Below are 26,347 nucleotides of genomic sequence, written 5' to 3' on the forward strand. Positions count from 1 at the left end.
CTCCAGAAGAAGATAAAAGGTGAAAGGTACCTCCGCTAAGCCTTTTTGGGTCACAGCTCTGTTGCGTCACGTTACCGCTCACCCAATGCTTTTGCTTGCTTTGCCCAAGCTGATCCTGCAGATGCCTCTTCATCTAGACTACACTCTTACTTATCCTCTCGGTCTCGCTGGACCTTTTCTTCGGATTCCCTGCTTCTAGGGTGCCGACGGAGAAAACCCAGCAATGTCTTTACATATCTATATTGCTCACACCGGTGAGCATCTACTGGCGGACCCAGTTTCCTTTACATCGTAAGTCGACTCGAAATCGCCGAGCTCCTTCCATCTTTATTCGGAGCATAAGTAGGCTATTTATAAAGCGCGTGGAAGATTGACTTTGATGCATCTATAGTCCAGATGCTCTCCGATCATGGATTGCTCGCAACACAACTATCGCTTCTCAGAGGCAGATATTAATGACCGCCCGGGGAAAGAATGTCAAGCTCCAGACCTTAGCCACAGAGGTATGTCATATATGGAGAAGCTTCTTGCCCTTCATACTAATCTATACAGGACGAAATTTTTGTCTACGATAGGCAACTAGTCAGCGAAGGCGGCGCCGTCGAGCTCCCCGATATTCCCAAGCCACCACCGTTCAAACCGAAGAATCCCCCAGATACTCTCACCGACCAAAATGATCTCCAGTCGTGGCGTAACCTCTACATGGCTCGCAGGACATGGGCTTTGGCTCTAGCGGAGGAATGTGTTCCTGTGGACCAAGCTCTCCAAGAGCACAACGAACGTATCGACATCATCTATCGTGGCGTTGGCGCCGCCCTCGAAAACCTCAAGTCTCATGTGGCCACCTTGGAAATCAAGTTTCAGGAAGCTCAAACTTGGGCAGACGATCTCCTCAAGGAACAGAAATCAGCTTTGGATGGATGGCAGGCTGCATTAGACAAATTGAAGGCGATACCAGCGAGGAAGGATATCTCGTTCCTTGGACGTCCCTCGACACCGAAGAAGGGAACCAAGGACCGATCAACTGGAACACTCCAGGACTTTCTCGATGTGGATGATGTGCGGCGGGCTGCCTCAAAAGGCTCAACTGTATCGCAGAGCTTCTCTCGTCACGTGAATGAAGTTCAAGCAGCTGTTAGCAGCATCTCGTCCGACACCCAGGCCTTACTAGAACAGGCACAGCCTCCAATGATCGATGGGGCCCATGGTTTACTAGAAGAGGTGGAGACATTGGCAAAGAAAGTGAGTTCTGATTATGAGCATGTACTCGGTCTACCTAGCAATCAAAAGAGCCTGGCAAACATTTCAAGGATGGCATTGGGCCATACAAAGGAACTACTGCCATCTCTTCGAGAAATCAGTCTTGAGTTGCACACCGCATTAGACCAGGCTGTTCAGCATCGAATCACCGCAATGAAGGCTGCGGTCCATCATATGCGGACTGTGTCATCGTTGGAGTCTCGTCTAGCGGATGTCCAGGCACAGATCGCCAAATTGGATGTTGATGCAGACGTTTTTGACATCATATTCGAGGTATATCATCTACCAGTGGCCTACGGCTCGGTGCTTGTGGAGGCTGTTCGACGCCGTGAATGGAGTGAAAAACTAAAAACCGACTCGCTCACATTAGCCGAAGAAATGGCTGTCTTTAGGGATGAAGAACAGCGTCGCAGGAAGAAATGGCTAAAGTCGATTGGGGAACTTGTAGCACTTCCTGATGATATGACTCCTGGTCTAGAGATCAATATGCAAGGTCAAGGGCAGGAGTGGCCTGAAGTACATCGCAAAGAAATTGAGCTCTATATTGATGCTCTTAAAGCCCGAAATGATATGTCAGCCATAGTCGACGAAGTATCTCAGCTCTATGCAGACCTTGATAAGCCTACTCGACAGCAAAAACGACGAGCAAAGGCCTTCAAACAGGGGAGCGTAATCGACATGGGACGCAGTTCACTTCTCATCCGAGGAGATGATATGGTTCGCAGCCTTCAAGATGAGAAATACAAGCTTGAAGAAAAGGTTAAAAGTTCGGAAAGTCGAATTCGGAAACTAGAAGATCTTCTCCATCGCCAAACTCACATAGCAAGGCCGCTGAGTGGAAATTTCAGTACTGACTTCCCTATTACCCCGGCTTCTCCGCGACCGGATCCATTATCAAGACGGTCGTCGGTCTCATCAAGGCGTATGTCATCCAATCAAACGGCTGAGGACAAAGGTTTAGTACAACGAATTGTAGGACTTGAAGCAGACCTTGCTACCGAGAGAGAAACTGTCCAGCGGCTGCAAAGGGAGGTCCGAATGGAGCGTCAATCGTCCACAGATAGGATGCAAGAGGTTCAATCCACCAATGAAGACCTCATCAAGAACCTCGAGTCTAGGCAAAGGGAATTCGAGGACGAGCGCAAGTTTCTAGAGGCCGATGCTAAACAGTTACGACACAGGATTGAAGAACTTGAAGAAGAACTATTCAATGTCCTTGACCGCCGCGATCACGAAAAACAAGAATTAGAGGAGCGCGCCCAGAAACTGGAAGAACAACTTCTGGCGACAGAGACTAGTAGTACCAAGGAACTTGAGAATGCGCAGGCGGAATTACAAGCTTTACAGGACAGTTATTCCCGTGAAAAAGAGCGAGCCAGTGATTTGGAGAGTGTCATTGCCAACGACAAAGAACATCTGTCGAATCAAGAAACCAAGATTTTGGAACTACAGGCGCAGCTGGAGAAATTGCATAATCAACACCAAGAGAATCTTAGTACATTGCAAGCAGCGCATTCCATTCTTTCACCAGAGCGATCGGCACCATCTGGCTTTGCGTCTTTGGTCAAAGCCATTGAGATTTTAGCAGAAGGACTTTCAATCCACGCCAGGAATACAGAGAAATCTCATGCGTCCCTAGTTCAGGAAAAGAAAGATATGGAAGAGAAGCTGAACTTGCAGCAAATTGAAGTTAATCAACTACGCGAATCAGCCGAAACTCACATGGCCGAGATGATGAAAGTGCGAAACGAGCTCTTACAGGAACAGTCCCAGGTATCCGTACTCAGAAGCGAACTCGCTGACGAGCGAAGCCAGCTTCACCATTTGCGATCAAAGTTTTCAGCTGGAGAAACTGGATCCGAAATCCTTCGTGAGCGCTTAGCAGAGGAAGAGGGCAAAGTCGCATCCATGTCACAGAAATTGATCCAGCTAAACGCTCAAGCGCACACAGCTGAAGAAGAGGCCAAAGAGTATCGCGAAAAGCTAGGATTAGCACAGGATTCTGAGAAGCAGTTGAGTGCTTTGCTGAAGGCGCGTGGAAGCAAAGCCCAAGAGGTTTCGAAACGACTTCTCTCACAAGCCGAAGCCATAGGGCACATGCTAGAGCAGCTCGGCTTCGCCATAATACAAACAGACGATAAGCTCACTGTGCAAAGGGCGTCGAAGGTAAATAGCGCATCTGTTTCGGGGGAACTGCTAGCCGCGTCCACAGTAGCCTCCCTTCGGCCAGACCCGACTCTTTCGACCTGGATACAGAATGAAGCGGGCAATGAAGATACCAAGTTCAAGGAGTTCATGGAATCGATAGCGAAATTCGATGTCCAAGTTTTTGGTGAATCGGTAGTGAAGAGGGAGAAAGACATTGAGGTCCTAGCGCGGAAGTGGCAGAAGGAAGCCCGAAGTTATCGCGACAAGTACCACCGCACGCAAAGCGAAGCACATGATAAGATTGCTTATCGATCTTTCAAGGAGGGCGACCTGGCACTTTTCCTTCCCACTCGGAATCAAGCGATTAGGTCTTGGGCTGCATTCAATGTGGGGGCGCCACATTACTTCCTCCGGGAGCAGGATGTCCATAAGTTATCGACTAGAGATTGGTTGCTAGCCCGCATTGGCAAGATAGAAGAGCGGGTTGTCGACCTTTCTAAATCCATGAATGGCGGTAATCAGGACCGTCGTTCCATTACAAGTGACGGAACTTCATTCGATGATGAGAATCCGTTTGAATTATCTGATGGCTTGCGATGGTATCTTCTGGATGCAACTGAGGAGAAACCAGGTGCTCCCAGTACTCCAGGACTAGGAAAAAGCACAGTTGCTTCCGCACACGTCGATGCTAAAGGGTCCATTCGTCTTAAACGGACCGCTGCTGGGGGCAACGTTGCTAAGACATTGACAAAGAGCCTGGATAGTCGTAGAAACAGCGCTGCGTCAAAGAAAGGAACCCCAGTGCCGACCCTGGTTGCAGCAGAGTCGGTCGGAGACAACGTTCAGCCTGCAGATGTTGATGCTGGGGTACGGCCCAGGGAGTCTGATCCCATATTTGACGAGGTTCGCCGTGACTTACTACAGCGGAAATCTTGAGCCCGAGATCTCCACAAGTTTGCATTGTCTCTAGATGCACTGACTGATCCACAGGCTGCTGAACACCCCCAGGAGACTATAGCACAGTCTCCAATCGTACGACCAGAGATTGACTTACACTCTGGCGGCTCTTCGCCGAGCAAGCGACCATCAAGATTGAGACCATGGGAGAAGATATGGTCTCTTGACTATCGACTCGAAGGTGATAAGCAATAGCTTTTCGTTACGGTAACATTTTCAAACTCCACATTTTCAACATATTGCAAATTTCACAATTCTGTTTTGCGAACGATACCCTATCACATTGCATTTTGTCTATATAAGCACTACATGTTTTGTTTGCATCGGGGAAAGTTGTATCTATAGATCATGGTTCAGCGCTGTGTTCAACACATTGTTCAATTGACTTTTTGCCTCTATGCTTCACAGATGTAGATATTAGAAATATATGGGTGTAGCATTATCATTTAATTATCCATTCAACTCCTCGTCAAGGCATACTCCCTCACGAGCCCCTGTATGTCGAATAGTTCCATGGTCCCAACAAAACAGGAACATGATAATGTCTCCAGCCCTCTTCCCCTTCGACACCACGTCCCCGAACTGTAAACTTGACCTCCACCTCCGGCCAAAAACTCTCTACTCCCTGCGCCTCAAACCAGGGTCCAACATCAAAGCGGATAGACCAGTTCGTCTTGGAGTCGGGTGCAGGTAGGGATTGCAAAATAGAAGGGACTGATTCAGAACCTGAAGAAGATGGGAGTGGGTTCCAGGTCTTTATTCTTCCGTCGGAGTCTGTGATGGCTGTGAAGGAGTGTTCGGTGACGGCATTCTTAGTCGTATTGTCGGAGGATAAGAGGGTCAATGTGCAGGGTAAATTTACTGCTGGCGTTCCAGTCAGGGTGTTGAGGACGTGGCATGTAATTGGGTCGCGAGCCATGACGTTGGATGATGGGTTTGCGGTTGGTTGCTTTTGGTGTTTGCGAGGATCAATGGTAGATCTGGCTGAATCGCTGATATGGCGCTGATAGAGTGTAAGTCGTTCTCCGGTTCTGGGTGAGTGCGTCTCTCTGTCCATGGGGTCTGAAAATTCGTGGGATGAAGTTAAGAAGTTGGTCAATCAATCATGCGGTGGAGCAAGATATATATGTATCGCAAGCAATCATCGGAAATCGCCGCCCGCCATGGGAGCTCATCGAGGGCTCCGGTAGTGGAGTACACTGTAGGATAGCGCATATGCTTTAATCCAGAAAATTAGTTCTTGAGGCTATTCCATTGGAAATTGGCAAGAAACGCCGAATGCCAATTCAATTGAAGCGTGTAGTTAAGAAATTAAGATAAAGATGATGTACATAGAGTACTTAGGCAAGTACCCCACAATTTGGGTTGATTGCTGTGACATCTTCCGGAAACTTCGATTAGCGGTAGCCAAGTTGGCAGCTCCCTTGTTCTGTCACAACTTGCCTGAAATAACACCTCTTAATTCCGAGATTTGTCCATATCGACTGTTGTTCTGAGGAGGCACTCTCTCTCGGTTTCATACTTGTTACCTATCACACCCCCCTCCGAACGTCTCATACCCCGCCATGTCGTCGACCGCTCTCATCCACGACGACGAAGCTCTCGAGCCAACACTCCAATCCATCCTCGACCAAAAGACTCTCCGATGGATCTTTGTCGGCGGCAAAGGTGGTGTCGGTAAAACCACCACCTCGTGCTCTCTCGCGATCCAACTTTCCAAAGTCCGCAAGTCCGTCTTGCTCATTTCGACGGATCCCGCACACAATCTTAGCGATGCCTTTGGTCAAAAGTTTGGCAAGGAAGCGCGCCTGGTCGATGGGTTTACGAATTTGAGTGCGATGGAGATTGATCCTAATGGCAGCATTCAGGATTTGTTGGCTTCTGGTGGAGAGGCGCAGGAGGATCCGTTGGCAGGACTTGGAATGGGCGGTATGATGCAGGATTTGGCCTTCAGTGTGAGTATACTCCTCGCTTTTGCCAATGACATTGCTTATGCATAGGCTGATACGTATGACAGATCCCCGGTGTCGACGAAGCCATGTCATTTGCCGAGGTCCTGAAACAAGTAAAATCACTCTCATACGAAGTGATCGTCTTCGACACAGCGCCTACGGGTCACACACTTCGTTTCCTACAATTCCCAACCGTGCTAGAAAAGGCATTGGCCAAGCTCTCCCAGCTCTCGAGTCAATTCGGACCCATGCTCAACTCAATACTGGGCTCGCGAGGCGGATTGCCGGGCGGTCAGAATCTGGATGATTTGATGTCAAAGATGGAGTCGCTCCGTGAGACTATCAGTGAAGTCAACACCCAGTTCAAGAATCCCGATATGACTACATTCGTTTGTGTTTGCATTGCAGAGTTCTTGTCGTTGTACGAAACAGAACGTATGATTCAGGAGTTGACCAGTTATGGGATTGATACACATGCCATCGTTGTCAACCAGCTGTTGTTCCCTAAGAAGGATAACCCCTGTGAACAATGCAATGCGCGAAGAAAGATGCAGAAGAAGTATCTAGAACAAATCGAGGAACTGTACGAGGACTTCAACGTGGTGCGGATGCCCTTATTGGTGGAGGAAGTACGAGGGAAGGAAAAGCTTGAGAAGTATGTCTCCTTTCGATTCTACGAAACAAACGAAATGAGTAAGTACTAATAGGACTATAGGTTTAGCGAAATGCTGGTCAAGCCCTACGTGCCTCCAGAGTAGGTATTGGGCCTCGTGTAGAACCCTGACGTTTGAGTATGAGTGATGAAAATAGATAATAATGAGACGTTCCCTCTTGTTTTATGAGCGCATAAGCCTGAATTATCCCTATGGATTGTGGAGGTGTCATATGGATCGTGCAGCCCTCTAAGGTGATGGATACCGGTTTTCCTGGAGATGTGCACGAGTAAGAACAAAGTTACAAACTTCCCTAGCTTCGGTATTGACAGGCCCCTACCGGTAACAGCTCCGTAGATCGAGTCCGACAAATCTCATGACCAGGGTCAACATGGAAGAATATCAAAAGTAGCACCCGGAAGCCGCCCTAATCTCTGGACATCAATGATTGTTGTATATATGACTAGTGTGCCTCCCGATGAACCGGGCCTATCCTTGTTCATATACTAGATCAAGCTAGATAGCCCTTTAGTCTTTAGGGCGAGCTCGAGGTTGGTATCAACGACTAAGATGAGGCGTTTTGCCACCGACATCATGGGGCATAGGTGTGAGGCGTCTCGAGAGGCTTGAGATTTACCATCGTAGTGCGATCCTGGATGGATAAGATTGTCGAATTCTTGTTTCCTGTTCAAAATTAGATGGTGTAGAGTCTGTAAGGCCGAGCAACCCTGTGCTCTCCCTTTTCCCAGGGAGATATACTGATGATATAGTTCTACGAGAAGCAGCAAGACTCCACAAATCTGATAGGACACATTGGAGCTTGGACCTCAATTCGAGGGCCGTATCAGTGAATCGAGATCTACGACATCGTCTTGGGGAGCTAGCGCTAGATTATGAGGCAGACGAACTGCCGGCCTGACACATTGATCAATCAGATCACATCAATCACTTAGCAAGGAAAACCCTGGTGGTAACGCTTTCCAGGAGTAGGACAAGGAGCCTCGACTCAGGATTGTCTGTTCGGAATATGCCTGGTATTCAATCTGATATGGCCTGTACTGGTGTGTAGGTACACATTGTTGATCGCCGAGTTAGCATGTCATTGGGTTTTATCAACCTACCGCGACCTTTCAAAATTGGGTCTGACTTGCCCGGGCGTTTCATCCACTTAAGCCCTTTGTAGGAGGAGAATCCGGTCGCAATAGCTCCAAACTAACTATCCGGATGAAGTCGAAGCAGCCTTCACAAAATCGGACTACAAAAGTTCTCCGCCTCGGGAACTGTACAAATCACCTATACAGCGTACTGGTCATGAAGCATGTCGTAGAAAGTGGTAACGCTACTTGCAGACCGCTTTTCTTCAGATGCAAGGATTGTAGAGAAAACATCCTATACCGTATGATATACTCTCAGGTCGGTGAGTCCAGACCAGTCTAGTCCTGGCTGGTTCGGTCCGAAGACACGTACAAGTAGGGCCCATCTGTATGTTGCTTGTTGTGAGTTAAGCCCTGTCTCTTTGTTGTTTGAATCCACCAATTTTGTGGGGAAAGATGAAGATATCCAACAGTGAAGTTGTAAGTCGTTGAGTAGTTGAGAGAAGAAGATGGACTAATCCGGCGAGTTGCAGTAGGTAGAAAGTCCCGTGGCCGCAGTGGGAAACCACTCCACCACTTTCTACACTACACACACACAAACAACGTATACACACAGAGCACTGCATACCATGTAGTACATCGCAATGCCCTCGTTGAATCAGCCCCGAATCAATTAACAAGAAGAAAGGCTTCACCAAGAAATCTAAGAATTACTATGTACGGAATGCAAATATCCACGGAAGAAATGCTTCCCGAGGAGAAAGCAACTGGCAGTGTTGTTGGACTTGGAGCAGCCACGACAATCACACTTGAAGTTGGGGCGCTTGCATGCAGCAAAAAATCCGAATGCAAGCGAGGAATTTGGTGCATGTAATTGAGAGCATTACATGGAGTCTGAGTCCCACTGTTCGCACCGCGCAGCGTTCGGTGTCCACCGGCCACTCTTCTCAGTGGAAAAAGAAGGGAGAGACAGGCACAAATGAAAGGGCCAGTGATAAGGCGAATATTGAGTGCTTACCTACGTACTCGGTACCTCAATGGCAATTCGCTATCACTGAGAAAAAAGGCTAGTAGGCTAGCCTCACTTTTGTGCCGCTGGTGAAAGGGGAAGACAAAAAGTGAGGCGGAACATCCTCGGTCGTTTCTTAATCTCGGCCCCCTCTAATGCTCTCTGTTTGCCTTTTTGATGCGGTGACCCCAATGGAATTGAAAAGAACAGTGAAGAGGAATACTCCTTAATAGGATGCAATGCATTATTCTCCTCTATTGGTAAGAAACTCGGATGCGAGGGCGGGCATCACCGCTGTGCTTGAAATTGGATTCACGGAGATGCAACATCACTGCACATCTTGGGAATCGATCGATCAAGGAGATCAAAATCTTACTTTACTTCACAACCAGCGGAACCGTTCAGGGCTAGTATGAACTATTTCCGGACTACGTCGAATGGAGAATTACATGCTGTATGTAATACTTCAGTCTTCTAGGCTATGATTTGTTTTTCTGTAGCAATTATTAGCACGCTGTGCTATTGTGGGACTTGATGCCTAGTCGGAATCACTGGGGCCTGTGCTAAAGAGCGCCATCCCAGTTAACCAAACAGTCGTCTCAGCTTTAGAGTTTTCTTGAGATTTCTAGACGCTCTTATATCATCCTGTTGATGCACTGAACATACGTACTGTGTGGCATTTGCTCTTTCGACTACCTCATGACCTCGGGGCACTGCCAACTACAACTAATACAGTACTCTAGTTGCTCTTGAGTATACATGATTTGTATTAAACGGCCACAAGTATCAACATTATCAACGAACAATGTCGGCAGCTCGTGAGCAACAGTACTGGCTTCCGGGCTTTGGTCTCTCTCGTCATATTGTTCTCGGGCACATACAATACTTCCTTGGCCCGAGTGCTTCAGCAAGGCCTTTCACATACCAGGTAATGAACAGAGCGCCCATATTATCAGATTTATTCTGACATCTAACCCCGTTACAGGGACGTGAAGGCTATTTGATCAATGGAATGCCTCTAACGCGAGTGAGTGACTTACTGTGTCAAAGATAGGGATCCAAGGTTGCTGATGGGGATACCTCATTCCCTAGGAGCAAATAAACGACCTTGCTGTGATGTCTAGAGAATACGAACGGCAAGAAGCTGCCAGAATGACCACCAATGCAGGCTTGGATAGCTCTTGTTCCGGACAAGCAACAGAGCCATATATCAACGAACCTATTCTGGTTCACCAGCGACCTCAGGCTCGCAGACACCCACGCCGCGTTGACACCCGTCGAGCTCGCTGAACACATACAGCACGACCTTGGGTTCATATAAAGGGATTATATCAGCAAAATTCTTTTGCTGCAAGTTTCGATCCTTTTTCTTCCGAATATTCTGTATAACAATAACAAGGGAAGGCTCTTTGAAGGCTCTTTGTTATTTTCTTGCTGGGATCAACAGTACCGATCATAGTCATCACAACATCGACGAATCTCCCAATGCAGCTACCTACGTAGGCAAACTAGGTAGATAGCTGCATTGAGATGGCCAGGTCAACCTTGGTCCCGCCATAGATACTCCATTGTTATAGAGTATGTCTTCAACAGACTGGAGGGACTGCACACGCAGAACGCCATGAAGCGAAGCCAGATGTTAAAATCTAGGAACTTCGATTTCGGTTCTTTTCTTTTTTCTTTTCTTTTCTTTTCCCACTGCTTACATCTCTTTTGTTCCTCGCATTTATTTTGATACCTCAAGTCTATGCTTGTTTTGTTATTCCCATGTCTGTGTCATTTTTATTTATAACTGGTTGTTCAGTTATATCTTGCTCAACATTTTCTATTTCTTCTGTCCATTTCGTTCACTCTCTCGGGATTGTCGGTTTAATGTCCTAATATTGCTCATGAACGTCGATTGCACCCTCATTTGCCGCTCCAAGGTATAATAAGAAGGAAAAAGAACACTGGTAAGCTAGCCTGCTCAGATAGTCTGAATTTATGAAAACCGTCTTTCTCTACCGCCGCAATCCTCATCCGTGCATACGTACCCTAAGAGTTTATGTAAACGACGAGAACCATTTAACGGTTGTTGCGCAAGGCAAAATGATATTGTTACTCTAATAATACAAATCACGAAATTTGAACAATTCCCTTAGACACTGATAGCCCATAACTCGATACCCTAAATGAGAACAATGGCACCGAAGGCAGCTCCAGCAACTGCCATCAAAGATCCATCCAGGATGTTGCCCGCGTTACTACCTGTCGTCTTTGTTGGAATGGCGGCACCGCTTGTGCTCGTTTCATTATTGCCGACAGGCGAAGGGATAGATGGTGCAGGAGTAGTCGCAGGAAGGGAGGTGCTGCCTTCAGAGGACGTGACGAGGATGGCCGTGGCTCCAGTCGAGCTGTCTGTCGAGCTACCTGTCGGAGACACAGAAACCGTGCCTGTTAATGTGGCCGAGGAAGCTGAAACGGAAGCAGTCGTTGAGGTTGCAGACGTCAAAACAATTGTAGAAGTCGCAGAGACCGACGCAATGGTTGCAGATACAGCGTGTGGGGGCGTCCAGCAGGAGAGATATGAGGTTGTGCGCACTGCTGTGCCGGTGTAGAGGGGGCATCCAGGTACATTAGTCTTGGGCGGAGCTCGACCACCACCGCAATCGAGAGGATCACATACTTCGCCGGTATTTGGATCGTACCAGTGCACAATCCCGTCGGCGCAATGGGTGAAGCTGTGGGTAGTACAGTCGGCGAAGACTGTTGCTACGAGCATGAACAGTGAGAGGGCGTATGGTAACATTGTCTTGGAAGGTGCCATGGAGTAGTTCTTTCATGAAATTTAGATAACGTTACTTTGCGGAGTACTCCAATGGCCATTACTTGGGCTTTATATAACTAGTCTACTGACAGTCTTAGATTGGTTGTCTACGGTCTGGATGTCTTTAGACCATCGGCAGAGCTCCGGATCAAAAAAAAAGGGGTCAACCTCAGACTCCTCGACGAACCATGACTAAGGAATTCAGCCTCAGTCATCGTTGCACGAATCAGGTTGCCATTCACAACGTATAAACAAATCCACAACGCTAAGAGAATCGTGAGACATTTCCTATACAACCATTGGTCCGGCGAAAATTTAGCATGCTCCATACTATGAAAATACTGAAATTGCATGAATCTGTGACTAAGGAAGCCCTAATTTTATCTCCATGTTCTAGGGTTCTACTGTATAATTCGTAGAGCAACCAACACTCCTAGCTTGCTTAGATCCAAGCTGGCGCAACTGGGAGTTATCGCTCCCAAGTCCTGAGTCCTGAATCCTGATACAAGTTCTGAGTCGTGCTTTTTCAAAATTTTTCGCCCTGTCTACCCCAGGGTGCTCCCTAACTAGTTATACGGTACGAACCTTTATTGGTGCATTACCGTAAACCCTATATTCGAGATAACAAAGAGAAGGTCTCCTTATTTCTGAATGTGTATCTAGATTTAGGCACGAAGAGCAGCACTCTGATATACTATTTCATCTAATTAGTCATTATTGGAACACTCATTGTTAAATTGGATCAATTCTAGATATTACTGATTTGAGAATGGCAAGGCCTTCTCTTCTGTTCGTTAAAACCAAGGGCTACGTCACGAATCATATCTGCTCGAGTCCTTTTATTCTAGCAATATCTCTTTACCCATGATCCAAAAGGCCCCAAGCGTGCGGTGCTGCCCCGTCTCGCAAGACAATCAGTAGAGCCACCTTCCCGAATAGGAACTTTCCATTCGCTAACCCTAAGAGGTTTCGATATGAAGGACCTAACCCACCAGTTGACATGATTTCTCTCTCTCTCTCTCTTCGATCATGCTTCCGCGAAAGATGAACAATATTGAGATGTTCTAGATGGATTCTCTTATATACTTCACGTATCTTCCGTGTATGGTCCCTAAATTATTCATGACATGTCTATATTTGTATCCTCATAAAACCATGTTGACATACATAATCCATGTCAATGCATCATCACGAGGTAACCCAATTCTGTGGCCTTCAACAGGACAAGCAAAATCAGATATCACTCTAACATCAGAAGAAAAGGAAAATTTTCATCATTAAAGGAAATACATGAATGTGTACTTTCCCTTTATCTTTTCGAGATCGCTATTATAAATCGATTTCTCAAAAGAGTCCAGTGCGGAACCTTTCCACCTCCTTCAACAAAATGCAAGGCTTTAGGCAAAAGATATTTGGGAACTGAGTAAAAAGAGAATTTTTACAAGACAACGTTAGAAAGAGACAACCTGAACGCCTGCCTCCTGCCTGAAATGGAGGCCCCGCATCTTGTGTGTTTTCAACCGAATCAACCGTTAATGGACCATTGAATCATCGCTTTTAGGCTTTTTGGTCTTATTTTGCAACCGCCGCACTATACAAATATGTCAGAACCAATTTCCCAAAAAAATATACATAGGATTGAAAGTAACATACCTCAACACTTGAGTCCTGAAGAAAGCACCCTTGGTCTTCTCAATGACTTGTTGGTAAACTGATTGAGGAGGGTGGTTCATGATAACGGTTCCCTCCTTATAGTCGATCTTTGCGTCAACACGGGTATCACGAATAAGGTTGACAATCCACTTTTCGCCTTCATCTTGACCAAGGCCCAGACGGGTTGAGAGATCCCTAAAACAATCAAATTAGTTCCTGGAGGAGAGAATATGCCATGAATGACATGTAGAACTCACTTGATATCAATACGCTGGTGGATTTTGCAGTAGCTCTCAGAAATCAAATGTCTAGCTGCGTCAACAAAGGCGTCTGCAGCTGACACCAAGAAGAAATCACTGCGCAACACTTCCTCTGCTTCTCCAAGTTTCTTCTGAGCCTCCTCAAAGTCGAACTCAACATATAGAGCCTTGATGAAGTCCGTGATGGGGTCTGAGTATTCGTAACCTTCCTGTCGAACAACCCGGATCAAATCCTTCAATTGTTTCTGGTACATGCTGGTGTTCTTGTGAGCGCGGCTCCGGTTGGTGATAACGGCGGCGGCCAAATATCTGAGGATCCACGGGCAGTTGGTCTGGATGGTATTGATGTAAGCAGGTGAGAAGAAGAGGTCGGTAAGAACGTCACGAGCGGGTTCGTGGTTGAAGTAAGGGAAAAGGGACCAGTGGATCAACCAGGAACGGTGTTGAAGTTGACCAAGAGGGTTGTTGAACAAGCGGGTCTCGATCGAATCCTTGACTTTCTGCACTTCCTCCATGGCAGCTTCCCAGTTGGTAGTCAAAATCTCGCAAGCGAATTTTCCCCATGTGGCAGACGAGACCTTGTCGTTATCTGTAGACAAGACACGGAACTGATAGAGCAACTCTGCAGCATTTCCGTAACTACCGCAGCTATATTGGAATCGGCCGTAGTCGAACAAAGTGTTGACCATCTCGACGGTAACACCATGCTGTTCTTCCAAGAACTTCAAGTTGGCAACCTTGTCGCTGCGAAGGTTTCCAACAACAGCCTCATCCTGCAAAAGCTCAGTAATCGTTTCGCTATCTTCCTGGTATTGCTGCAACTTGGCGAGAACGCCCTCTCGTTTCTTCACGAACTCTTCGGGAATGGTGTCTGAGTTGTTGATCTCTTGCCACAGGTTGGCGACATAATCCGTCATGTTCGTGTGCTTGAGGAGTTCATATTTGGAGCGAGTGATCTCGAGGTTGTCGTCATCCTGACCGCTGATGAATTCGAGGAGAGGGAAAACCAAGTGACGGTCGAGGTAGGGTATCAACTTGGGTAGGAGATCGTATTCTTTGGCGATTTCCTCGGCGGTCTTGGGAGGGTGGGCAGCGGCGCCGTTGAGGAGCGTCTCTGCAGACGGAGGAGCGTTGTCTGTCATGATGGAGGTACTCTGGCGGTTGTTACAGCGAGAGACCGGGCTGATATGGGACGTGGTTGGAAAAAATGGGTTGGAGGAGGGGATCCCAACTTAGCCTACGGTCGTTTTGAATGTGCGACACTTTTACTGGCGAAAAAGTGAGTGGGAAAGATTGCGTTGCCGCTAGGACTAAAGGGGGTTAGCGCTGGAGTGCATTGAGTCTACTGTCTTGGGACTTTTCGGCGGCGCGGGAAAACTTGCTCGACTACGCCAGACGCATGATCATACTACATACAAGACCCAACAGGTGGCCAACAGTCTACAACTGAAGAGGATCGATTTCGTTGTGATTGGTTTATTGTTTCTCCGTCAGGAAACGACATACCTCGTTCGAGAGTAAACGAAGAAACAATTCAGGGCTCGTCGTGTTTGATCACGCAGAAAAACAAGCTACCAAATTCTAGCAATGGCTTCCGTCACACGATCAGCGACAGCGATGTCTACAGTGCGACAGCAATTATCCACAGTCAATTCAATTCGTCGACTTTCATTAGTTCATAATCAAACTCAACGTTTATTATCTCGTATGCACTTACCCACTCCCCCATTTGCGACTGAAGCTTCCAAACCATGGCGAAGAAGCAGAGCAAAAAGATAAAGAGAAAAGAAGAGGAAACTAACCCAAACCCAGGAAATGGATTCGCAAATCAACTATCCCACAGCCCATCAACCCCCAAATCATTGCTACCAGTCCAGCAATCCAGAACATTTCTTGCAAAACTTTCCCGCAAGTTCCCGGCTAGCACACAGTCAACACGACCACCTATCTCCCCAGTAGAAGCTGGGGCACCGTCCTCCACCCAAACACAAACTGCGCCATTACAACTCACCAATCTCCCTTACTTCGTCAGACGCACACCATCCAATAAATTACCCGTATATCTGGAGACGAAGGCTGGAGGAACGAAACGATTGACAAAAATCCAAAAGACGGAGGGTGACCTGGAAGCGCTCAAGTCAGATCTTGCCAAAGCTCTCAACCTGGAGACTGGATCAAAGAAGCCGGAAGTTACAATCAATTCGACGACTGGCCATATAATTGTCAAGGTATGTGTAGAGCTCAGGGGTTCCTCCTAGAAAGATCTGTGGCTAACTCGTGATTTTCTTTGACAGGGCTGGCGCAAAGATGAGATTCAAAAGTTCCTCATCGAACGAAATTTCTAAATGGGTCATCACAATTCGAAACATAACCAGACACTTCTAGGGGACGACACGAGATATCCTTTTTTCTCTTCTCAACCTCATATGTATTTCATCAACTCACTTTTCTCGCTGTCACGCTCTACATATTCCATTACTCGTCTCTTTTCTTTTCCGCTCGGCGTTCTACGTGCATATCTGCTGAATTACCGTTTTGCTTATTGCATCGACTGTATTCTCTCCATCGCGAACTGACTGTACATTTATGGTTGCATCTTTCTTCGTCCATTCTTCTTTCCTACGACGAATTTTTCTGGACTTTGTTTGATGTTTACCACTTCTCCTCTTTTGCGCGAAAAAGTTTTATATGGTCTGGCTCTGCTTCTGAAGCAGTGATCAGAAGGATTATCAATAGGTAGTTTTAAGATAATGTGTTATTCGGAAGGCCATTGAAGTGTCCTTTTCGGTTGAACTAGTTCCATGGTGCTTGTATGTAGAAGTTCTAGATGATTCTGATGATCAAGCTATACCATTCGATTGATCTAGGTCATTTACACGGTAGGAATTCAATTGTAAAAAACCTAGCCAAGGTTGTATATACGGGCACGTGAAACATAGTTACCATATCTTCTGGCAGAAAGATGTAAATATCAAACGACACCTGGGACCCCGGGGACCCCCAACTGTCTGATGTTCCAAAGGTACAGTTGTAATGTTAAAGATACAAGTTAGAAAGAAATATTCAACACAAAGGTATCAATCAGATCGGATGAGTCACGACTAAAAGAAAAGAAATTATCAAGTTACATGGTTTTCATCTCGAAATTACTCCCCCAATCCCGCATATGCAATCAACTGTTTCACAACGCTTGGCTCCAGATTTGGTGTCAATAATGCGCCCAAAAGACTTTCTCGTTTGGGCAACACGCCAAGTGGGAAAGGTCGTCCGGATATAGAGTCTTCCTGCTTAGACTTTTCGGCTAGCTTTCGAAGAATGCTCAAGCCTCGGTTGATGATAGATACATAAGCATGATGTTCAGGGTCTGGTTGGTTCCGTGCCTGAGGATGACGAGGATTTGATTGCATAGCAAGGCGATCTGTACTAAGCAGACAACATAGTCGTAATAGATGAACAGCAAATCGGTCCGTTGACTGAAGCCAGGTTCGCGCAGTTATGCCATCAGCCAGACCCGTGAGAATCTCGGCAGCTAATAGCCCTTGCATGAGAAAGACTTTCCGAGCATCTGCAAATGACAAAGGTTTCCGTGGTTGATCAGGTACAGGACATATAGCCATACCAAATGCACGAGTGAGCAATTCATTTTGAGGAGAACATTGAGACTCCTGGAAAATCGCTTTGAAATACATGCGATTCGGCTCATCGCGAGCAAGAAGCTTGGCCAAACCATCAATTGCTGCTGGTGTATATTTATGTATGGAGGGCGAGTATTGAGTGAATGTGACACCATCAGGGCCGAGCACAGGAGTCGGCAATGGCGCAAAAGATAGGACAAAATGAAGCAAGCAGAACGCCTCTTCTTTGCCCGGCAACAGAACACTTTGAGCGATGTTACTCAGATATGTGACGGTATCTTTCATAAAGTCCAAGATATTTTGGTTGGTACGTAATAGCATGTTGCGGGTGCCTAGATATCGGATGATTGTAGAGAACATCGTGATAACTGGCGCGCTTCCCAGTATATTGAAGTTAGATTCCGAGAATGAGAAATTTCTGAGTAGCGCAGTGATACAAAGCACTCTATCAGCGGCCCGATCAAGGTCGTAACCCAAACTGCCAAATTCCGGGACGTCCAGAAGTGATGCCATCTCTACGTGGCAGCCGCGAACCACCTCTTCGTAAGACGGCAACAGCATTTCATCCGAGACCTCAGCTGCATTCTCCGCGAGCAGATCGAGCTGTTCTTCTGCACAATCGACTAAAGTTTCCACAAGATCATCGCAGTTATCCAAAGAGAGAACCGACGCTTCGGAAGATAAGGTCATCAATGTATCCAAAGCTACCCGTACTTCAGCGTGTATACCAGACTTTATGCTCATGATTAGAGCATGAATATCAATCACTCCTAGCTCGGGAAACGAAGGTACGTTCGGTTTTAACCTCGTGATTTCTTCGCCGAGCTGGTAGATCTCATCTACAACCACAGGTCCATGCCTGTGATTGTCCGGAAGAACAGCTGCTTTGAAAGTCTTATCGATGTGATGTTTGATGGCCTTGGTAGGGGCCGATTCTTGTCCCGGTGTGGGCTTACCCGTAGGAGCAACCGATTTGGCTGAGACCCCAGGAGGTGGTGGTGCAACTTGTGATTGCAAAGATGGGTCAGCGGGGGAAGCCGGTATCTGCGCTTGTCGGTGAACTCCCGCTCGTTGGTTGGATTGGCCGTGCGGTGGCTGGGGTTGTTGTGGATGTGGTTGTTGCTTAGCCTGTCGAGGTTGCTGGGGGGTTCCAAGGCCATTTGTTGAACCTGCCGGCATACTGTTTGACATGGCCGCTGTAACCTGAGGCGACGGGGTGAATTGCTGAGAACCCTGGGCTTCAAATTCTGGAAGTGCTTTGACAGGAGATTGCTGGAACTGCATTGAGTTTGGGTCGGCAGACTGTCGCTGTGGCATACTGTCCATTTGCTTATGTTGATGGCTACTCATAATGATAGCGTGTTCATAGGCGGCTAGATTTTTGGCATAGATGTCGCGAATCTCGAGAGCAGCATTTGGATATTGTTGGTGAGGGAACTGCAAAGCCTGAGCAATTGCCGGCCACATGTTGGTCGTCGATATCTTTTTGGAACCGCCCATTTTCATCACAGTGGCATACAATTGCATCAGATGGATAGGTCGTCCGCTTACAACGGGATTGAGATCCAGAGGCTGGTTGCGAGTCATCATAAACTTTTGCAGAGTCTTTAAGAATATTTCCGGGCTATTTGCTTTGGCAATGTTTGGCTGGGCCATATTGTGCTGCATCTGACGCAAGGCAGCCATTTGAGGGTTTACCATAGGGTTCATTGCATTGGTCGGGCGGCCTACCATAGCAGGGTTATTAACTTGCATCTGGCGCGCTTGATTCTGTAATTGCATCTGATATAGCCGCTGCTGCTGCGCAGCCATAGCCTGCGGCGAAAAGCCCTGCGGCATATTGGCAAGTTGCGCTTGCATGGAAGCTGGGTTTGCGCCCGATGTCATAGTCGCTTGTTGTGTAAATTGAGGGGCTATTCCTTGAGGGAAAGTCTGTCCCTGTATGAAAGTGTTATTTTGTGGCGTGTTGACTCGGCTTCCGTGGTCAGACTGAGGCGGAGAAATTTGATTTGTTACAGGACCTGCGGGAGAGAAAGGACTAGGAGACGACGTCTGCATTTTTTGAACACCGTGTTGATCGAATTCTTGCAGACTAGGAGATTGTGATGCGTTTAGTGGGCCTCGTTGTTGTGGCTGCTGGAGATGCTGATAGGCGGTCGGGTGCGCAAACTGAGGGTTTCCATTTGTCGGCCCTTGGTAACCTGGATAGGGAACCTGAGGTGTTTGAGAACGCGACACTGGCAGTCCGCCTGGCGCTTGTCTTGGAGACATAGATATGCCATCCTCAGGTCTCGGCCGTTTTGACGGTATCACCTGGTTAGGATTGTGAAAACCGGGGGAGACGTTGCGAGGGACTCCGTTCTGAAACATGCGCTGGAATTGAGCAGGGTCTTGGGGAGCCTGCGATGGCTGGAGGAAAGCCATGGATGGATCGATGGTCCCATTAAATGTCCCATTGTCATGGTTGGGGATATTAGAGGCGTCCGTTAGCCACGCATTCATATCGTGTGGATCGGCCAACCCATCTGAATAACGAATGGTTAGCAAGACATCGAAGATACACGCCAATCGCCATCAAAAGCGCGTTCAAAAGACATCAGATCGATCGAGTAAGATGTATCAAGTAAACATTGACTGGGAGTGGAGTTATGTCACGCCCGAGAAATGTTCTAGACGCGTCAAGAGGGCGTAGGGGCAATACAAAGAGAGTGATGGAAGGGGCAAGCACGACAGGACATGGAGTTCTAAGCAAACATAGGCATGCGCGTATCGCGATATCGTAAGAAAGTAAATGTTTACATACCGACAAGGTTGGTTTAACTATTAATGCCGTGATGCGAGTGAGCGCGATGAACGTCTTGTTCGGTAATCCGAAAATAGTGCTCTGGCTGAACAATGAGTGTGACAAGTTGGCGGAAGGAAGGAAGTCACGGGACTTGGAGCAAGCAGGAGGAAGGGGGGCAAGGCGGTAGCCGCGACCAGAGACAACGGGGGCGGCTTCTGTTCGGAATCGACCGAACAGCAGCAGTACAAGACGGTTCGTGAGCTGCTTTTTGTTCCGATCAGCATTATTTCTGGTAACTTAAAAATAACGGCAAATAGAATCAATCCAATAATAGATATTCAATTAGACATTTGAGGCACATCCCATAATGTATTGTGCTGATAAGAAGGCCAGTGCGTTGGCGGGTCATTGGGCTAATTGAGGTGAAAGGCGACACCAAGATCCATCTGGCCAAGCAATAAGGCTATGAAAGAGACAGGGGAATCAGCTTACCTTAGATACCAAAAGAGTCTAAAGACAGATGGAGCAACACCAAATATCCTATCCTTTTTGGGGGAGGGGGAGGAAAGTGGAGGCGCAGGAATGGTAGGGCCGTGGAGAGAAGTAGAGGGTTAAAGGGAATGATAATTTCAGAACGAATCTGGTGCGTGCCCGGGGGGGCTGTATGGGAGCGATAATTCCGGTACACGCAAGGGAACAACAAGTAAGAGCTGCGGACTCTGGAAAGTATGACAGCAAATAAGACAGCAGGGCACCGTTATTTCTGTGACAGGAACAGTCGGGGGGGGGGAAACAGAGGTCGTTGGGAGCGGGTTGGGTTTCACGGGAAAAGCAGGAAAACTCATGAAAAAAGAACTTGGAATGAGACCGTCCATGATTGGGGGCCTCAGGCCTGGCGTGACCGAGGCTTGCCGTCCTCTAGGCCGGAAATGGTTAGTGTATAAGCCAATACGCTAGTCTCTTTTCAGCCATCATGGGGGAGGCTTCCAATTGGCTACTGAAGTTACGACTCCCAGCCTGCCAGCAATTCTTTCGATCATCATGAAGCGAATAACTATGCTGTCCGACCCGACATGTGTGTTTCTACATGTCCTGACGGCACAGCTTCTCTGTTATACGTACCCTGGAATCCCTGGCTATCGTGTGAAATAGTTTTACATGATGTCGCTTCAGGAGACCACCCACCACAGCTACTTGTCAGACTCACCCAGCCATCTAGCTGATTTAGCCGTGTACATTTCCGATGTGAATGAGCTGGTTGGTAAACATAGATCGGACATTCTCACCTTTGAGAAGAAAGAGACGGGAGGAGAGAGGCAGAGGCGATGGTCTGAGAAATGTAGAAAACTAGCCATGGCACTTGGTCGGTGAGGGGCGTGCCTGAGCTATTATATATTTTACCTATTTCATAAATTGAGCATCCCCGATAAGACCCATCCAGACTAGGTTCGATCCCATCGCTAACCAAGACCAGGATGATATGTATGTGGCCACCTCAGAGTCAGGTCTGGTAGGTTCGCATACATGTAAGTACTGTCACGTATGGTTCCGTTCTGTGCTGATTACGAATGGCACTCAAATGTTGCAACCCCCCCTCTCTCTGCCAACCTTACACCAACGGAATGGATCCAACAGACCAGACCCAGGGTTCATACGGAGTACTTAACTTCTCTGGTCGAATGCCCCTTCTACATATGGCTTACATGGATAGATTTTGGCCGGCGTAGGGAGGTCTTCTCATTTCTGACTCTTGAGGCATCCATGGATTCCTCAAGACCACTTTAATGCTCAGTACCTAGGTATGTAAATTTGCTAGAGTAGGTAAATATATGCTTATATACCTAAACCAGCTGGTCCCAGCAAGTACCTATGCGGTAGATTATACCTGTTGTTCGGACAAACCCACTGGTGTCTTCATACTCCAAGGTTGTACTCAGTACCGGCGCAAGCAATACTATGCAATCTCGTATACTCTGGCAATTTGGATTATTTTTTACAAAATCATAAATTGCGCGTGGTCAATCTGGTGTTTGGGTGTTGCCAGACGATGGTTGCTGGGGTCACGTGATCATTTGGAATCATCCAGGTCTTGAAGCTCTGGGAATCGGGTAGCTCCTGCTTAGATTACATCCAAGCTCCGACTACCATCTTACCAACCAACCTCGTTCCATCAGTCATTTCAACTATCCCTATCTTCGTCAACCCATTTGAGAAAAAATTTGAGCTCACATATAACGACCTCTTGGGACTTCCTGAATTCTGTCATCCGCCATGGCTGACGTCGCCGTTGAGAATCCCGCCAACAACGTGGCAATCCACAAGCGCTCTGCACCAGCAGATTCAGTACCCATCATAGATTCATTAGAGGGAACCGGTAATGACAGCGGCGATGAATATGCTACCTTGAAACGCCTCCAAAGGCATCTAGAGTAAGCCTTCAAGCACCCTCTTGTGCGGCAGGAGCTGACAATACCATCTAGGTACATTCATCTCCAAGAGGAGTACATCAAAGACGAGCAAAGGTATGTGGCTAGTTTGCTTGAGACACCCTGGAATGATCATGCCTGGCCTTTTGCTAACAAGACGCGTGTACTTTCCAGGAGTTTAAAAAGAGAATTAGTACGAGCCCAAGAAGAGATCAAGCGGATACAAAGTGTTCCTCTGGTAATCGGCCAGTTCATGGAAGCTATCGATCAGAAGTGAGTCACCAACGGGTTTGAGCTGTCTCATGAATACTAATACGTGATGTTTGTGGTAGTACTGGAATTGTACAATCGTCAACCGGTTCTAACTACGTCGTCCGCATCCTTTCCACCCTTGACCGAGAGAAGTTAAAGCCATCGTCATCCGTTGCTTTGCATAGGCACTCAAACTCACTCGTCGATATTCTCCCACCCGAAGCGGATTCGTCTATTGCGATGCTAGGTGCCCACGAGAAGCCGGACGTTACGTATGCTGATGTCGGTGGATTGGATATGCAGAAACAAGAGATCAGAGAGGCCGTGGAACTGCCGCTTACACATACCGACCTTTATCAGCAGATTGGTAGGTCCTTTTCTTTAGAACTGTTGTCATTTTCCGGGATCTAACAAATGTTATTAGGTATTGATCCTCCCCGTGGTGTATTGCTCTATGGTCCCCCAGGTACCGGAAAGACCATGTTGGTCAAGGCGGTGGCGAACAGCACAACAGCCAGTTTCATCCGTGTTGTCGGCTCCGAATTTGTTCAGAAATACCTGGGAGAAGGTCCTCGTATGGTCCGCGATGTCTTCCGTATGGCTCGTGAAAACTCGCCGGCCATTATTTTCATCGATGAGATCGACGCCATTGCCACCAAGCGTTTTGATGCTCAAACCGGAGCGGATCGTGAAGTGCAGCGTATTCTTCTAGAACTTTTGAACCAGATGGACGGTTTCGACCAAGGTAGCAATGTCAAGGTCATCATGGCCACCAATCGAGCAGATACACTAGATCCCGCCCTGCTACGACCAGGTCGTCTTGACCGCAAGATTGAATTTCCTTCTCTCCGGGATCGCCGCGAGCGTCGTCTGATCTTCACAACTATTGCAGCTAAAATGTCTCTCTCGCCCGAGGTGGATTTAGATTCGTTGATTGTGCGAAACGAGCCTCTATCCGGTGCTGTTATTGCCGCCATCATGCAAGAAGCCGGTCTACGTGCTGTCCGCAAGAACCGTTACAACATCATCCAGTCTGACCTGGAAGATGCATATTCCAGCCAAGTCAAGACTAGCCAGGAAGCTGATAAGTATGATACTCGTCTCCTTTGCGTGTATATTTTCAAGCTCGTGTTTACTAACTATACTCCGTAGATTCGATTTCTACAAGTGAGGCGGGAATCATGGGATGGTTACTTTGCATCATAAGTTGGATTCTTAGGCTGCCTCATGGATCTAGGGATTACTTGTAACATCAATACATAGAAACATCTTTCATACGTGCGCAACCAGCATTTGTTTTGGTCAGCCATTTTAATGATAGGCATGGATATAACTACTAGTAATGATTTGTAATACTTGATCGTAGTACGTAGTATCATGTGGTGCACTATACCTTTCTAGGCTCTGGAATGAGGCATTGGTGATGTTGCCTGGAAAGGCGAGTTGATCCAAGGCGATGTTATATTTCATAGCGTTGCTCACAATGCAGTGCTGCAAGTACAACGGTCCGGTACATAGTCAGCATCTAGTAATAGATTTTGTAGAACCTCAAAGCACAGTGAGTGTAAGATAGATATCGTACGGGCCATGGCAATCGGCAGCTTTATCTGACCAATGAATGGCTGTAGACAGTGATCAGGCACCGAGGTGGTGTCTTCTTGTCTTGGCTCGTTTTGGAGTCAGCCAAGTCACGAGGCCAGCCCTGGTTGCGGAGCGGTCGTCGGCGCTGATTGGCAGATAACAGCCTATTTTGGTGGCTGCCTGCGAGCCTGTGACCAACTAGGGCCCGCTTTGCTCCAGCAACCGCGCCAAGAGCACATCATGACCTGCGACCGGCCCTTCCATCGTCCCGAAACCCCAGAGAGGCACTACAGTTATCTATCCGTTGTACCTGTAGCTTTCCCTTCCCTTATCATTCCATCATCACCCTCTTCATCATCACCATCACCATCATCCACCTCTCTCATTTTCCATCGTTGATAATAAGCAGACCAGCCTATTTTTTTTATCCATCTGCCTTCATCCACTGTCACTCATTTGATACATTGGCTCTGGTTGGTCATCATGAAGACTACCTCTGTGCTCGCAGCCGCCGCGCTGGTCGGCGCTGCTACCGCCAAGGTCCACAGGCTCAAGCTGGACAAGTTGTCTCTATCTGAGCAATTTGTAGGACATCCTCTACTCTTCATTTTCTAGGGATTTAAACTGACCTCGATGATGATGATGTTGATAGGATAAGCGCAGCATGAACGACCACATGCGGTCTTTGAGCCAGAAATACATGGGTGTTGTCCCCGAGGGAACATACCAGGACACCTCTATCCGACCTGAGGGCGGCCATGACGTGTTGGTTGATAACTTTTTGAACGCTCAGTGTATGTGGAGGTTCTCATGGTATTGATATATTGATGCTGATTATTCATTCTAGACTTCTCAGAGATCACCATCGGCACACCACCACAGAACTTCAAGGTTGTCCTTGATACCGGCAGCTCGAACTTGTGGGTTCCTTCATCCTCTTGCAACTCGATTGCTTGCTACTTGCACAGCAAGTATGACTCGTCCTCTTCATCCACCTACAAGAAGAACGGCAGCGACTTTGCCATCCAGTACGGCTCAGGCAGCCTTGAGGGCTTTGTTTCCCGCGACACTGTGACGATCGGCGACATTACCATCAAGGACCAAGACTTCGCCGAAGCCACCAACGAGCCTGGCTTGGCTTTCGCCTTTGGCCGCTTTGACGGTATCTTGGGTCTTGGATTCGACACCATCTCCGTCAACAAGATTGTCCCTCCTTTCTATAACATGTTGAACCAGAAGTCTCTTGATGAGCCTGTCTTTGCCTTCTACCTCGGCGACAGCAACAAAGAAGGTGATGCCTCTGAGGCTACCTTTGGTGGTATTGACAAGAGCCACTACACCGGAGAGTTGGTCAAGATCCCTCTCCGCCGAAAGGCCTACTGGGAGGTAGACTTTGACGCCATTGCCTTTGGCGAGAACGTTGCCGAGCTTGAGAACACCGGAGTCATCCTTGACACTGGTACCTCCCTCATTGCTCTTCCTTCTACACTTGCCGAGCTCCTGTAAGTCAATTTTGTTATCCACTAGACTTTACAGCGTACGCTAACATTTTTCTAGGAACAAGGAAATCGGTGCCTCTAAGTCATGGAACGGTCAATACACTGTCGACTGTGCTAAGCGTGACTCTCTTCCCGACCTCACCGTCACCTTGAGCGGACACAACTTCTCCATCACTGCTTTCGACTACGTTTTGGAAGTCCAGGGATCCTGCATCAGTGCCTTTATGGGCATGGACTTCCCTGAGCCTGTCGGTCCTCTTGCTATCCTTGGAGATGCTTTCCTTCGCAAGTGGTACAGCGTCTACGACTTGGGCAATGGTGCCGTCGGTCTCGCCAAGGCCAAGTAAATCGGTTGACGGGTGTTGAAATGCACAGAG

General features: G+C 47.6%; 10 protein-coding genes across 10 annotated transcripts; 6 read left to right on the forward strand and 4 right to left on the reverse strand.

Moving 5' to 3' along the window:
* Positions 1-223: 223 nt before the first annotated feature.
* On the forward strand, positions 224-4,560 carry EYB26_000369 (uncharacterized protein; the record flags this gene model as incomplete). The annotated part of the gene is made up of 4 exons (XM_054259685.1): positions 224-291; positions 392-503; positions 553-4,311; positions 4,399-4,560. The coding sequence occupies 4 exons, from the start codon at positions 224-226 to the stop codon at positions 4,558-4,560; spliced, it is 4,101 nt and encodes a 1,366-aa protein (XP_054115660.1).
* Positions 4,561-4,849: 289 nt separating this feature from the next.
* Positions 4,850-5,422, reverse strand: EYB26_000370 (uncharacterized protein; the record flags this gene model as incomplete). Its single annotated transcript, XM_054259686.1, has 1 exon — positions 4,850-5,422. One exon carries the CDS (start codon positions 5,420-5,422, stop codon positions 4,850-4,852), a length of 573 nt encoding a protein of 190 aa, XP_054115661.1.
* Positions 5,423-5,930: 508 nt separating this feature from the next.
* Positions 5,931-7,075, forward strand: EYB26_000371 (uncharacterized protein; the record flags this gene model as incomplete). The annotated part of the gene is made up of 3 exons (XM_054259687.1): positions 5,931-6,320; positions 6,383-6,972; positions 7,033-7,075. 3 exons carry the CDS (start codon positions 5,931-5,933, stop codon positions 7,073-7,075), a joined length of 1,023 nt encoding a protein of 340 aa, XP_054115662.1.
* A 2,803-nt stretch (positions 7,076-9,878) lies between these two features.
* On the forward strand, positions 9,879-10,363 carry EYB26_000372 (uncharacterized protein; the record flags this gene model as incomplete). Its single annotated transcript, XM_054259688.1, has 3 exons — positions 9,879-10,001; positions 10,059-10,100; positions 10,166-10,363. 3 exons carry the CDS (start codon positions 9,879-9,881, stop codon positions 10,361-10,363), a joined length of 363 nt encoding a protein of 120 aa, XP_054115663.1.
* Positions 10,364-11,240: 877 nt separating this feature from the next.
* Positions 11,241-11,861, reverse strand: EYB26_000373 (uncharacterized protein; the record flags this gene model as incomplete). The annotated part of the gene is made up of 1 exon (XM_054259689.1): positions 11,241-11,861. The coding sequence occupies one exon, from the start codon at positions 11,859-11,861 to the stop codon at positions 11,241-11,243; it is 621 nt and encodes a 206-aa protein (XP_054115664.1).
* Positions 11,862-13,451: 1,590 nt separating this feature from the next.
* Positions 13,452-14,934, reverse strand: EYB26_000374 (uncharacterized protein; the record flags this gene model as incomplete). Its single annotated transcript, XM_054259690.1, has 3 exons — positions 13,452-13,470; positions 13,533-13,727; positions 13,790-14,934. 3 exons carry the CDS (start codon positions 14,932-14,934, stop codon positions 13,452-13,454), a joined length of 1,359 nt encoding a protein of 452 aa, XP_054115665.1.
* Positions 14,935-15,543: 609 nt separating this feature from the next.
* EYB26_000375 (uncharacterized protein) lies at positions 15,544-16,137 on the forward strand (the record flags this gene model as incomplete). Its single annotated transcript, XM_054259691.1, has 2 exons — positions 15,544-16,020; positions 16,087-16,137. 2 exons carry the CDS (start codon positions 15,544-15,546, stop codon positions 16,135-16,137), a joined length of 528 nt encoding a protein of 175 aa, XP_054115666.1.
* An 801-nt stretch (positions 16,138-16,938) lies between these two features.
* On the reverse strand, positions 16,939-19,929 carry EYB26_000376 (uncharacterized protein; the record flags this gene model as incomplete). The annotated part of the gene is made up of 1 exon (XM_054259692.1): positions 16,939-19,929. The coding sequence occupies one exon, from the start codon at positions 19,927-19,929 to the stop codon at positions 16,939-16,941; it is 2,991 nt and encodes a 996-aa protein (XP_054115667.1).
* Positions 19,930-22,483: 2,554 nt separating this feature from the next.
* On the forward strand, positions 22,484-24,061 carry EYB26_000377 (uncharacterized protein; the record flags this gene model as incomplete). The annotated part of the gene is made up of 6 exons (XM_054259693.1): positions 22,484-22,641; positions 22,693-22,734; positions 22,813-22,911; positions 22,971-23,257; positions 23,315-23,978; positions 24,043-24,061. The coding sequence occupies 6 exons, from the start codon at positions 22,484-22,486 to the stop codon at positions 24,059-24,061; spliced, it is 1,269 nt and encodes a 422-aa protein (XP_054115668.1).
* Positions 24,062-24,954: 893 nt separating this feature from the next.
* Positions 24,955-26,317, forward strand: EYB26_000378 (uncharacterized protein; the record flags this gene model as incomplete). Its single annotated transcript, XM_054259694.1, has 4 exons — positions 24,955-25,056; positions 25,124-25,265; positions 25,319-25,973; positions 26,029-26,317. The coding sequence occupies 4 exons, from the start codon at positions 24,955-24,957 to the stop codon at positions 26,315-26,317; spliced, it is 1,188 nt and encodes a 395-aa protein (XP_054115669.1).
* Positions 26,318-26,347: the final 30 nt, after the last annotated feature.

This window comes from Talaromyces marneffei, chromosome 1, assembly GCF_009556855.1.
Source record: "Talaromyces marneffei chromosome 1, complete sequence".
NCBI classification, from domain to species: Eukaryota; Fungi; Ascomycota; class Eurotiomycetes; order Eurotiales; family Trichocomaceae; genus Talaromyces; species Talaromyces marneffei.